Raw genomic sequence first — 12,712 nt, 5'->3', positions numbered from 1 at the left:
AAGGGGGAAGGAAGAGGAAGAAGAAGGAGGGTGGGGGGGGCAGGGAGAAGAGATGGAGGAGAGGGGGAGAAGGGGAGAGAGCAGAGACAGAAGGGGGGTGGGGGGAAGAGAGAGAGGAGGAAGAAGAGGAGAAGGAGGAGGAGGAGGAGGAGAAGGAGGAGGAGGAGGAGGAGGAGGAGGAGGAGGAGGAGGAGGAAGAGGAGGAGGAGGAAGGAGATGAGAAGTAGGAAGGGGAGGGGAGGAGGAGGAGCTGGGACAGTGCAGCCAGGGAGAGGGGAGGAGGAGAAAGGGGGGAGTGGGAGGACCATGGAGGAGGGGCCAGGAGGAGGCCTGGCTGTGACTATAAACCCTGAGGGTGAGCTGAGTGCCCAGCCCCGGCTGGAGGAGGAGCATGGGGCTGCGTGCCGGGCTCCTGCTGGCGTGGGCCTTTGGGCTGCTCAGCGCCATCAGCACCGATTATGGTGAGGAGTTTGGGACGTTGGGTGGGTCCGGGCCCCGGGAGGAGGGCGAGGCTCACCCTCACGTCTTGTGCTCTGAGAAGGAGGGAGTCGCTCTCCACATTGTCCCGTTCACAGACAAGGTCCACTGCTGGACTCTCACACAAAACAAAACATGAAAAGGGGCCCACCACCCAGAACTGAAATGTCACGGCTGACGTGTGCACGTAGGAACCGTCTGGCACGGAAACTGGGTCTCAAAAGAACTGGTGGCCCAGAGAGAAGCTCACTGCCGACGATGCGTATGCCTCTCAGCATAACGGTGATTGCTGCTCTCCTTTTCGGATCTTATAAGTATTTCCAGTAGGACATGATCTCACTCCTCTGGGGGAAATGGTGAACAGAGACTGGTGAACAGGAACAGACCCAGAGACAAGGAGCCATGGGTCAGACTGTTGGACCTCAGAGGGAGGGTGGGGATAAAAGGGAGAGATCAACCAGAGGACTTGTGCGCACACATATGTGCCTAACCAGTGGTCAAGGACAACAGGGGGGTGGGGGGCATGCATTGGGGTGGGGGTGGGGGGTGGGAATGGAGGGTGGAGGACAAATATGGGATACCCTAATCAATAAAGAAATTAATAATAAAAAGGGGGGGCTCAACTAATAAACACGAAAGACTGGGAACGTCAGCTGGGAAATGCTACCGACAGAAGCCCCGCTCCTGGTGGCGGTGTCTCCCCCACCCGTCTGTGTTCAGTGCCTCCTGTGGAGGTTCTGGAAGGAAAGGACGTTTTGGGACCCCTGCCTTGTCCTTTACCAAACCATGTCGCCCTCACCCACGACGGGGTGACCCCAGAGGGAGAGACTCCCTGGAGGATGCACTTCCCAGGAAGGTGGCGAGCGTCGCCCAGAGCCGCGAAAGCCATTCTTTGATGAGATGGCAAGGGCCCAGGATCTTGCATGCACGACTTTATAACTTCATATTTTTTTAATATATTTTATTGATTTTACACAGAGAGGAATTGAGAGGGATAGAGAGTTAGAAACGTCGATGAGAGAGAAACATCGACCAGCTGCCTCTGGCACACCCCCCACTGGAGATGTGCCGGCAACCAAGGCACATGCCCTTGACCGGAATCGAACCCGGGACCTTTCAGTCCGCAGGCCGACGCTCTATCCACTGAGCCAAACCGGTTTCGGCACGACTTTATAACTTTAAAATATATATATTTTATTGATTTTTTACAGAAAGGAAGAGAGAGGGATAGAGAGTTAGAAACGTCGATGCGAGAGAACCATCCATCAGCTGCCTCCTGCACACCCCCTACGGGGGATGTGCCCGCAACCAAGGCACGTGCCCTTGACCGGAATCGAACCTGGGACCCTTGAGTCCACAGCCCGACGCTCTGTCCACTGAGCCACACCGGCCAGGGCTCTGGCTCCATTTTGTCCGTCAGTTTATTTTGTGCGTCAGACTGCACAGAGGAGTGAGATCACGTGGTGCCCGTCTCCTCCCCGAGGGACTGGAATGCAGCGGCCGGTCCGCTCAGTGACCTCACGGAGCTCAGCGCCCCTTCGGGACGCCGGTTCTCCAGTCGGTGGACGGCGGGGAGAACAGGTTTGTCACCGCGATCCGGTGCGTCCGGCGCCGGGCCAGCACATCGGAGGGGCTCCGTGCCTCTGCCTCCCCTCTGTCCCAGGCGTCTCGTCTTCCTGCTTCTTTCCTGGAGGAAGGGATTCCCATTTGGCCAGCAGCAGCGCCAAAGGCAGGAATCTCTGACAGTAGAATCCGGGCGACACAAATGGAAACACACACACACACACACACACACACACACACACACACACGAATACCCGAAAACATCGTGTTCCGTGTCAGGAACTCCACGAAGCCCTCCCCCAGACGAGCCTGCCTCTGAGCCACGCAGACAGGGGTGAGGAAGGGAGGGCGACGGAGCCGGGGATGCTGCTGCGGACAGACCAGTGGTTAGAGCCTCGCCAGGAGCCACAGCCGCTCCCGGAGGTTCAGGGCTTCCTTGGTTCCGGACGCTATTCTATTTTCTACGGAGTTCATGTGCACAAAGCATCTGTTCCTCCCAAGGCACCCCTCCCCCTCCAGGCAGGTGCCATCGCGGTCCTTGTTTCACAGGAGAGAATCCGGGCCACAGAGGGGCGGAGTCCCATTCCCGAAGCCACTCAGCTCGCTGGGGACAACGGGGGTTTGTGCTCAAGATTCTGAGACAGACAGCCGAAACCGGTGTGGCTCAGTGGATAGAGCGTCGGCCTGCGGACTGAAGGGTCCCGGGTTCGATTCCGGTCAGGGGCATGTGTCTTGGTTGTAGGCACATCCCCAGTGGGGGGTGTGCAGGAGGCAGCTGGTCGATGTTTCTCTCTCTCATCGGTGTTTCTAACTCCCTAGCTCTCTCCCTTCCTCTCCGTAAAAAATCAATAAAATAAAATAAAAGATTCTGAGACAGTGCATTTCCTTTCTTTTCCTTTCTCTCTATAATCCTCGCCTATGGATATGTTTTCATTGCTTTTAATAAGAGAAAAAGGGAGAGAGAGAGGGAGAGAGAGAGAAATGGCCACTGGTTACCTCCCATCTGTGCATCACCTTTAAAATATTATTGTTTGCCAAAACCGGTTTGGCTCAGTGGATAGAGCGTCGGTCTGCGGACGGAAAGGTCCCAGGTTCGATTCCGTTCAAGGGCATGTACATTGGTTGTGGGCACATCCCCGGTAGGGGGTGTGCAGAAGGCAGCTGGTCGATGTCTCTCTCATCAATGTTTCTAACTCTCTGTCCCTCCCCCTTCCTCTCTGTAAAAAATCAATAAAATATATTTAAAATTTAAAAATAAAAATATTACTGTTACTAGGCTATAATTTGGTAAAATTAATTTTATTTCAAAGGCTAACTCTAGTGAAATAACTATTTGTTTAAATTGTGTCTTTCAGATTATTTGCCAACTCCAGGTAAGGGGCTCAAAACGCTTTGAGTACAGTTTCTTTTGATATCTCACCATAACATGTAAGGTGGTTGAATACCATATTTCTTTTCCCGGTAAGAAATCACACGTTTCATGAAAAACTGCTACTTCATGTCCTTGACTACTAAAGAAGGAACATGCTATGCTAAAAATCATTAAGGAAAAAGAAGAGAGCAATCCATTTTACTGTCAGTATGTTCAAGGGGACAAATATTTCATTACATACAACCTTATACTGTGATTTTCATTTTGCAGAAATAGTCCTGTAGAACATAATTTCCATGCCTATTTTATATCTCCTCTTTGCCCGTATGACGGTATAAAGCTTTAGTTTACCTAAACATTCCCTTACATGATGAATATGTGTGGATTGGTTTCTATTTGTTGTGCTAAAAGGAACATTCTTTTTTTTTTAAATATATTTATTTATTTATTTGTTTGTTTGTTTGTTTGTTTGTTTATGTATTTATAGAGAGAGGAAGAGAGAGGAATAGAGAGTTAGAAACATCGATGAGAAAGAATCATCGATCAGCTGCCTCTTGCACACCCCCCCCCCCTCACTGGGGATGTGCCAGCAACCAAGGTACATGCCCTTGACGGGAATCGAACCTGGGACCTCTGAGTCCGCAAGCTGGTGCTCTATCCACTGAGCCACACCGGTTTCGGCAAAAGGAACATTCTTAACCTGAATGTCATTCCAACAAAAACCAGGGACGTGCAGAGGTCAGTGGTGTCCACTCTGACCAGTGCTAGCTAGCATTATTGGGGGCGCGGGGGAGAAATAGGGCGTTCTAACGTCGGTGATATTGCCAAAACAGGAAATCACCTGTAAGCCTACAGAAAATGATGGGCAGCATTATTTTATGATTGTAAACGTAAAAATCCCGAGGGACCCTGGGAAAGAGGGCCGGTTTTAGCAGGAGAATGCGGCTATGTGGCTGGATAGAAGACAAACACACACACAGCTAATAGTTTTTCTCTTTGCCGGTGAGAACTCACTACACTTGGGCGGAAAAGGAAGCATTCCACTTTACACCAGTCGGCAGGAACTGTGGAGGACGCAGGGGACGTAAATGATCGCATCCTCCTGAGGAACATAAAGCGATTCTAAAAGTCAGGCTCTCACGCCATGCTCCTCGCGGGAAGACATGACGGTGAAATAAACGTCAGCCTCAAATTTTGTTTTGCAGAAGCTCTGCCTTACTTTACAGAAAGCAAAAGTAAGTTGATCGTCAAATGTTATACTAAGGGCCCTGGCTGGTGTGGGTCAGTGGTTAGAGCGTTGGCCTGCCCAGGGAAGGGTCACTGGTTCCAGATGTTTATCTCTCCCCTTCCCTCCCTCCTTTCCACTCTCTCTAAAAAGTATAGACATGTAATAAAAAAAAAATATCCTCAGTTGAGGATTAACAACAACAAATTCTTTTTTTTTTCTCCTTTCCCAAAACCCTACCTAATAAAAGGGTAATGTGCAAATTGACCGCACCTTCCCTATGCCAAGGTCACGCCCACCCGCCAATCAGGGCGAGTATGCAAATTAATCTAACCAAGATGGTGGTTAATTTGCATATCAAGACAGAGTTGAAAGAAGCCAAATGCTGCAAAAGGGAACGAAGCTGCGGAGAAGCAGGCAGGTGGGGGGAGAGAAGGAAGGGAAGCAGGTGGGGGGTGGGGGGAGAAGGAAGGGAAGCAGGTGGGCAGGGGAAAGTCCAGCAGGAAGCCCTATGTCAGGAATCTTCCTGCAACAGGCCCCTAGTGTAATGTAAGTACCTGTAAACAGATTTAAAAATCACAGACAAAAGTAGTGCTGGTGGAGAAGCACCTATGCTATCAAATAAACCAGGCATAAAATATCCCAGCTAATAAAAAGGGGATATGCTAATTCGCCATCACGCCGTCGCAAAGATGGCAGCACCTGCAGCCAATAAGGAGAGAATATGTTAATTGACTGCCACACCCTCCACAATGGTGGCACCCACAAGCTGCAAGATGGTGACGCCCACTTCCTTCATCCCGGCCGGGGCAGCAGGTGGGCCCGGCCACTCCACGTACCTGCTTCTGGAGTCACCCCCCGCCCGTCACCCCCCCAGTCCCCTCAGCCCCCAGCCACCCAGGGCTGGCCCGAGGCACAGGTAAGCCTTGGATGGCAGCTGCCCAGCCGCCCAGTGCCGCCGGAGGCTCAGGTAACCAGGATCAGCGGAGGCTTGTGCTGCCGGCAGTGGCAGCAGCAGAGGTGTGATGGGGGCGTTGCCTTCTGCTGATTGCCGGCTGGCCTCCTGCCCCTGAGGGCTCCCGGACTGTGAAGGGGGCAGGCCAGGCTGAGGGGCACCCCCTCCAGTGCATGACTTTCCATGCACCCGGCCTCTACTCCTATGTAATAAAAGCCTAATATGCAAATTGTCCCCTTGGGCAGTTGTTCCACAGGGAGTTCAACTGCTCGCTATGAGGTGCGCTGACCACCAGGGGGCAGTGCAGAGCACGGCAGGCATCGACCATGCAGTGCTGGCAGCGGGCAGCTGTGGAGGTGCTGCTGGCCCCGATGGGCCCCAATAAGAGTGGGACCGTGGTGGGATGGTGGATCAGGTGAGCGGGCAGTGCCAGGCCAAGGCAGGTGCAAGCAGGGGCCTGATCGCCCTGCTGATCGACCAGTGGCAGCCGTAGGGGACAGGGAAAATCTGGCCACTCAGTGTGTGTGTGTGTGTGTGTGTGTGTGTGTGTGTGTGTGTGTGTGTATTTTAGAGGCCCAGTGCATGAATTTGTGCATGGGTGAGGGTCCAGCCAGCCTGGCCAGGGGGAGGGGACATGGATGGTTGGCCAGCCTGCCTGCTGGTCAAACTCCTGGTCTAGGGGACAATTTGCATATTAGCCTTTTGTGATATAGGATATGCACTGAGTGGCCAGATTATTATGCGTTCAGAGATCATCATAATCTGGCCACTCACTGTATACATTATGTATGTTATACGGCCAATATATGTTGTCTAGATGGAGATATACATCTGTCTACATAGAGCAACTAGAGGCCCAGGGCACAGATTCCTGCACAGGGGGTAAGGGGTGTCCCTCAGCCTGGCCTGTGCCCTCGTGCAATCCCGGACCCCATGGGGGATGTAGCAGTGTGCCAAGCGGCAGGTGGCCAAGGAGGAGCCTGAGCAGGGACCAGGTGCTGCCCCCTGGTGATCAGTGTGCGTCATAGTGAGTGGTCGACCTGTCGTTCCAGTCATTCTGGTTATTCAGTCGCCACGGTTCCTTAGGCTTTTATATATATATATATATATATATATATATATATATATATATATATATATATGGAGAGAGAGAGAGAGAGAGAGAGAGAGAGAGAGAGGGGGGGGGGGCAGATTAAGACATCCATATGGGCATGGAAAAAGTGTAGAGAGATACAAGCCAGCCTATCTATATACATTGTGTGTGTGTCTGTGTGCACATGTGTGTGTGTGTGTGTGTGTACACATGTGGGGGGTCTGTGTGCACGTGTGTGTGTGTACACGGGTGTGTGTGTGTGTGTGTGTGTACACGGTGTGTGTGAAGATGGAAGAGGCTGAAGAAAGGAGACAGAAGGGAAATTGTTTAGTGGATAAATGGCCCCATGTGTGTCTCTGAGCTTCGGGTCAGTTTCTGGAGCTGGGCCGAGTGCTGAGCCACATGTCCCGGCTGCCGATGCGCTGGGGAGGCGGGGCGGGCCCGTGTGGGGAGAGGACAGAGCAGGCCGGTGTGGGGAGAGGGGCGGGGGGGGGGGGGGAGACGGCCCAGGCCCGCTGGGTGGGGATGAGCCTCCAGAGAAGGAAGGCAGGGCTCCCTCGGGGGGACGGCCTCCGGGGGAGGCGCGTGGCCGCCTCCCAGCCGCTGCCCGGACGCGAGGCCGAGCCTGTGCTTCCCTCAGGGGGCAAGTGCTTCTTCCCGTTCCACTTCAAGAAGGGCGTGTTCTACGACTGCGTCAAGTTCAAGGCCAAGCACAAGTGGTGCTCCCTGACGCACCACTTCCAAGGCTTCTGGAAGTACTGCTCCGAGGAGGGTGAGTGCTGGGGCAGGGCAAGGCCTGGGGGCGTGTGGGCGTCTGGGCCCAGCGCCCTTCACCGGCTCCACACCTGGCAGGCACGGGCCCAGCAGCCGCTTGGCTCGGTGGCGGGAGCGGGGACCGTGGGCTGAAGGGCTGCGGGTTCGACTCCAGTGCAGGGCACGTACGTACTTGTATTGTAGGTTCCAGGCCCCATGGGGACACCTGTGGGAGGCAACCAGCTGAGGTGTCTCTCTCACATCAACGTTCCTCTCTCTCTCTCTCTCTCTCTCTCTCTCTCTCTCTCTCTCTCTCTCTCTCTCTCTCCTCTCTCTCTTTACCTCCCCTTCCACTCTTTATAAAAAAAAAACATTGGGAAAATAATATTGGATGAGGATTAACAAAACCAAAAACAAAAAATGGGATGCACAGTCCATTACCTGGTGAAAACCAGTTGTGGGCAGGTAGGTCTCTGATGGCACGAAAACCACATGGCACCTAAGATAGAAGAGTAGCCGAAGCCGGTGTGGCTCAGTGGATAGAGCGTCGGCCTGCGGACTCAAGGGTCCCGGGTTCGATTCCGGCCAAGGGCATGTACCTTGGTTTCAAGCACATCCCCAGTGGGGGGTGTGCAGGAGGCAGCTGGTCGATGTTTCTCTCTCATAAATGTTTCTGACTTTCTATCCCTCTCCCTTTCTCTCTGTAAAAAAATAAATAAATAAAATATGTATTAAAAAAAAAAAACAATGATAGACGAGTGCTACGAGCACCTTCAGCACCAGAACCTCAACCCACCACCTGTACTGCTGCCGTGTGAGTGTGAGTGTGTGAGTGAGTGTGAGTGTGAGTGTGAGTGTGAGTGAGTGTGAGTGTGAGTGTGAGTGTGAGTGAGTGTGAGTGTGTCTGAGTGTGAGTGTGTGAGTGTGTGTGAGTGTGTGTGTGGGGGGGTATGTGTGGGTATGTGTCTGTGAGCGTGTGTGAGCATGTGTGAGCGTGTTTGAGTGAGTGTGTGTGTGTGTGAGTGAGTGGGTATGTGTGTGTGTGACTGTGTGAGTGTGAGTGGGTATGTGTGTGTGTGAGGTTGTGTGTGTGTGAGCATGTGTGTGTGTGTGTGTGAGTGTGTGTGTGTGTATGTGTGAATGTGTGTTTGTGATCGTGTGACTGTGTGAGTGTGTGTGAGTGTGTGTGTGAGCGTGTGTGAGTGTGTGAATGTGTGAGTGTGTGTGTGAGTGTGAGTGTGAGTGTGTGTATGTGTGTGGGGGGGGGTAGAGCAAGAGTAGACATGTACGTGTGAGTGAGCAAGAGTAGACACGTACGTGTGAGTGAGCAAGAGTAGACACGTACGTGTGAGTGAGCAAGAGTAGACACGTACGTGTGAGTGTGTACGTGTGTGGGCGTGGGCGTCAGGGTGGAGAGGAGGCTCCGCACAGCAAGACTTCTCACCCCCACGGCCTCTCTCTCCTCCGCAGACTTTGCCAAATGCGTGTTCCCCTTCTGGTTCAGACGCACCATCTACTGGGAGTGCACCGACCACGCGAACCTGTTTGGGAGGAAATGGTGCTCCCTGACCCAGAACTTCAACAAGGAGAAGGTCTGGAAGTTCTGCTAGGAGGCGGCTGCCAGCGAGTCCTCGGGGAGCGGGCCCACTGTGCGCTGGGGGCGGCGGGGGCCCTGCTGGAGGAGCGGCTGGGAGGAGCCCCGGCCCTGAGTGACTCCGGGTTTGGATGCTGGTGGGGCTTTTTCGCATGGAAACCTCTCTCCCCACCTCAGCGCCTGTCCTCGCTCACTGTGTCGAAGGAGGCCCTGAAGACAGTGCATGGACTGGGTGATAGTGAGTGTGAAGAGCATGGTGGTCACACAGGCCCCAGCCTGGGGTGTGTGTGTGTGTGTGTGTGTGTGTGTGTGTGTGCGCGCTGACGGCTGGGGCCAGGGAGTCCGTGAGAACTCAGGGTAGGTGGCTCCATGTTGTTGTGAATCTAAAACTGCTCCCTCAAATAAAGGCTATTAGAAAACGCATCGCCGACTGGAGAATTCTTTAAAAAAAAAAAAAAATACATTTTTATTGACCCCAGAGAGACAGGGAGAGGGAGAGAGATTAGGAAAGAGAATCCTTGATCAGCTGCCTCCTCCCTGACTAGACATCTTTTTTTCTTTTTTAAATTTTAATTAATTTTTTTTCTTTTTTTTTTACAGAGAGGAAGAGAGACATCAGTGGGAGCTCAGGCAGTGTCCGCTGTGCTCCTGTCCTGCTGGTGGGTGTGTCCATTGTGGCAGATGCCGCGTGAGCACAGGCGCAGTGACCCAGGCGTCTGTCCTGTGACCCGGGACTGGAGGCGTCCTGTGGGGTCTGTAAGGATGCTCCTCGCTGTTCTGTTCATCGCCTGGACGGCGGGGCACCGTGTCACAGATTGGTCTTCAAAACACAGAGGAAAATAAGAAACAAAATGGCTTACAACAGTGACAGTGATTTGAAATACTATACATACACGTTTTAAGACATATATGTGTTACATCCCGCACAACTATTTCTTGCGATGACATACGTATAAAGTGGCATCCATGTAGTAGGTGGTTATTCTCATTGGCTAGAGCACTAGAACCAGGCTGTATGACAGTAAATATATTAACAGTAAAACCCAGGGTAATAGTCACAGCATAACAGCATCCAGACAAATCACCTAGGAAGGCCCTTGTGCGGACGGAGAGGGCCGGGGCTGGGATGACAAGAAGGACGAGGGTGGGAGATGCTGTTTGAAAGGAGACCATTTGCTCAGGTCTCTGAGCCAGTCCTCCTTCAGAGCTCCCCCCAGGAAAGTGGGGTCAGAGAGAAAGGAGGGGCTTCCTGGGGGGACTGGGCTCTGACTCCCTCTCCCCTCCCCCTCTGTCACAGATCCATTTTCTGGAAGGCGGGGAGGTGAAGATCTTCAGCAGGAATCAGGAAGACAATACCGGAAAGTACCCTGACATCATCAGCCGCATCCCCAAGGTGGGTGTCTGCCACCCCCTTCCCTCTCTCCCCTCCGGCAGGGGCCGCGGTTACTGCTGCAAAGAGCCGGGCTTGGCCAGGCCAGCTCGGTGCAGCCCGGGAACCTGGGTCCGTGTCCACGTGTCTCTCTGAGTTTGGTTTCAAGTTGTCAGTGGACCTTGGGAGCTGCAGCAGGAGAAGGACATTTGTTCCCCTGAGTCTGCCTGTTGGCCTCGTCCTCGCCTCTCACCAGCCCTGGGTCCCCTTCTCCTTTCAGATCAAACTCCTGTCAGTCACGTCTTTCATCCTGGACACGGAGGCCGTGGCGTGGGACCGGGAGAAGAAGCAGATCCAGCCCTTCCAAGTGCTCACCACCCGCAAACGCAAGGTAGGCTCAGCCACGTCACTGCCTGCCACGGTCCCCCTCCCTCCTCTTCCTCCCAGGCCCGCCGGTCCCCAGAGGGTCAGAGTGTTCGTCAGGACGCAGGTCTCAGCCTGTGCAGTGTGGCTGCCACCACTCCAGCCATTGCATTCTCATCCCAGCAGGCAAGGAGAAAGCAGGAAGGGCTATTTTTAAAAAGTATATGTTTTTTATTGATTTTTTACAGAGAGAAAGAGAGAGGGATAGAGAGTTGGAAACATCCATGAGAGAGAGAAACATCAATCAGCTGCCTCTTGCACACCCCCTACTGGTGATATGGCCGTAACCAAGGCACAGGCCCTTGACCAGAATGGAACCTGGGACCTTTCAGTCCTCAGGCCGACGCCCTATCCACTGAGCCAAACCGGTTTCGGCTAAAACGTTATTTTTTATTTCAGAGAGGAAAGGAGAGAGGGGGAGAGGTAGAAACATCAATGAATGGAACTGTGACCTCCTGGTTCATAGGTGGATGCTCAGCCATCATTTATTATTATTTTTTAAAATATGTTTTTATTTATTTATTTAGCGAGGAAGGGAGAGGGAGAGATAGATAGGGGCTGGGGGCTGGTGTAGGCTGAGACCCCTTGCTCCCAAGGGAAACCTTCACAGCCAAGATGACCCCTCCCAACTTTAAACCACCACACGTGGACTTGGGACCAGCCGGTTCCTTGATTCTGCCCGACTCACCAGTCTTGATGTACTTCTTCTTTAATATCTTAGTTGTAAGACTTCTGTGCAGCCAGATTTCAGATGGTTCTGAATGATGGCCGTTCTGTATTTTAGTTGTAAATTTTGATGTGGTTGTGGGAGGTGGTGAGTACGGCGTTTACCTATGCTGCTATTTTCCCTATTTCTTTAAAAATTATTTCTTTTTGATTTGAGAGAGAGAGAGAGAGAGAGAGAGAGAGAGAGAGAGAGAGAGAGAGGCTGCCCTGGCCGGCTTGGCTCAGTGGACAGAGCATCAGCCTGCGGATTGAAGGGTCCCAGGTTCGATTCCGGTCAAGGGCACATGTCTGGATTGTGGGCTAATCCCCAGTAGGGGGCGTGCAGGAGGCAGCCGATCAATGATTCTCTCTCATCATTGATGTTTCTAGCTCTCTCTCCTTCTCACTTCCTCTCTGAAATCAATAAAGAAATATATTAAAATGAAGGAAGAAAAAAAGGAAGGAAGGAAGGAAGGAAGGAAGGAAGGAAGGAAGGAAGGAAGGAAGGAAGGGAGGGAGGGAGGGAGGGAGGGAGGGAGGGAGGGAGGGAGGAAGAAAGGAAGGAAGAAAGGGAGGGAGGGAGGGAGGGAGGGAGGGTGGGAGGGAGGAAGGAAGGAAGGAAGAAAGGGAGGGAGGGAGGGAGGGAGGGAGGGAGGGAGGAAGAAAGGAAGGAAGAAAGGGAGGGAGGGAGGGAGGGAGAGGGAGGGAGGGAGGGAGGAAGGAAGGAAGGAAGGAAGGAAGGAAGGAAGGAAGGAAGGAAGAGAGGGAGGGAGGAGGGTGGGAGGGAGGAAGAAAAGAGAATCACAGGTGGAAGAAATGCGTGGTGAAGCCATGGGCTCAGAAAACAAGTGACAGAGGCCAAAGAAGGGCACTCCGAGCTGGGGAGCGAAGAAGGTAATGGGAACAGGCCTGGGGGAGCCTGAGGGAGACAGGCAGCTGTGGGTGTGCTCCTGGGAGGGAAAGCACCATGGGTCCTGAGTCCAGAGGGCTGAAGGGGGGAGATTTGGGGGAGGTCCCAGGGGAAGATCTCCATAGATTATCCAGCTGCTTTCCAGGTGTGTCCTCTCAGGGTTGGAGTCCCCTCTGTTTGACAGGCCAGCTCCAGGACAGGGGTCATCATGCAGTGCAGTTGGTCCTGAGAGTAGCCGTGGCCGTGTCATCCCTTGTCTGGTTTTGCTGCTTT

At 53.0% G+C, this 12,712-nt stretch overlaps 1 protein-coding gene across 1 annotated transcript; it reads left to right on the top strand.

Moving 5' to 3' along the window:
- The first annotated feature begins 350 nt into the window (after positions 1-350).
- On the top strand, positions 351-9,050 carry LOC118715984 (binder of sperm protein homolog 1). Its single transcript, XM_036432634.2, has 5 exons — positions 351-461; positions 3,396-3,413; positions 4,618-4,647; positions 7,326-7,457; positions 8,909-9,050. The coding sequence occupies exons 1-5, from the start codon at positions 392-394 to the stop codon at positions 9,046-9,048; spliced, it is 390 nt and encodes a 129-aa protein (XP_036288527.1). The 5' UTR covers positions 351-391; the 3' UTR covers positions 9,049-9,050.
- The last annotated feature ends 3,662 nt before the right edge of the window (positions 9,051-12,712 follow it).

The sequence above is a fragment of the Pipistrellus kuhlii genome, unplaced genomic scaffold (assembly GCF_014108245.1).
Source record: "Pipistrellus kuhlii isolate mPipKuh1 unplaced genomic scaffold, mPipKuh1.p scaffold_m20_p_114, whole genome shotgun sequence".
NCBI classification, from domain to species: Eukaryota; Metazoa; Chordata; class Mammalia; order Chiroptera; family Vespertilionidae; genus Pipistrellus; species Pipistrellus kuhlii.
Note: the sequence above shows the minus strand (reverse complement) of the source record. Positions and strands in the feature narration are given on the sequence as shown.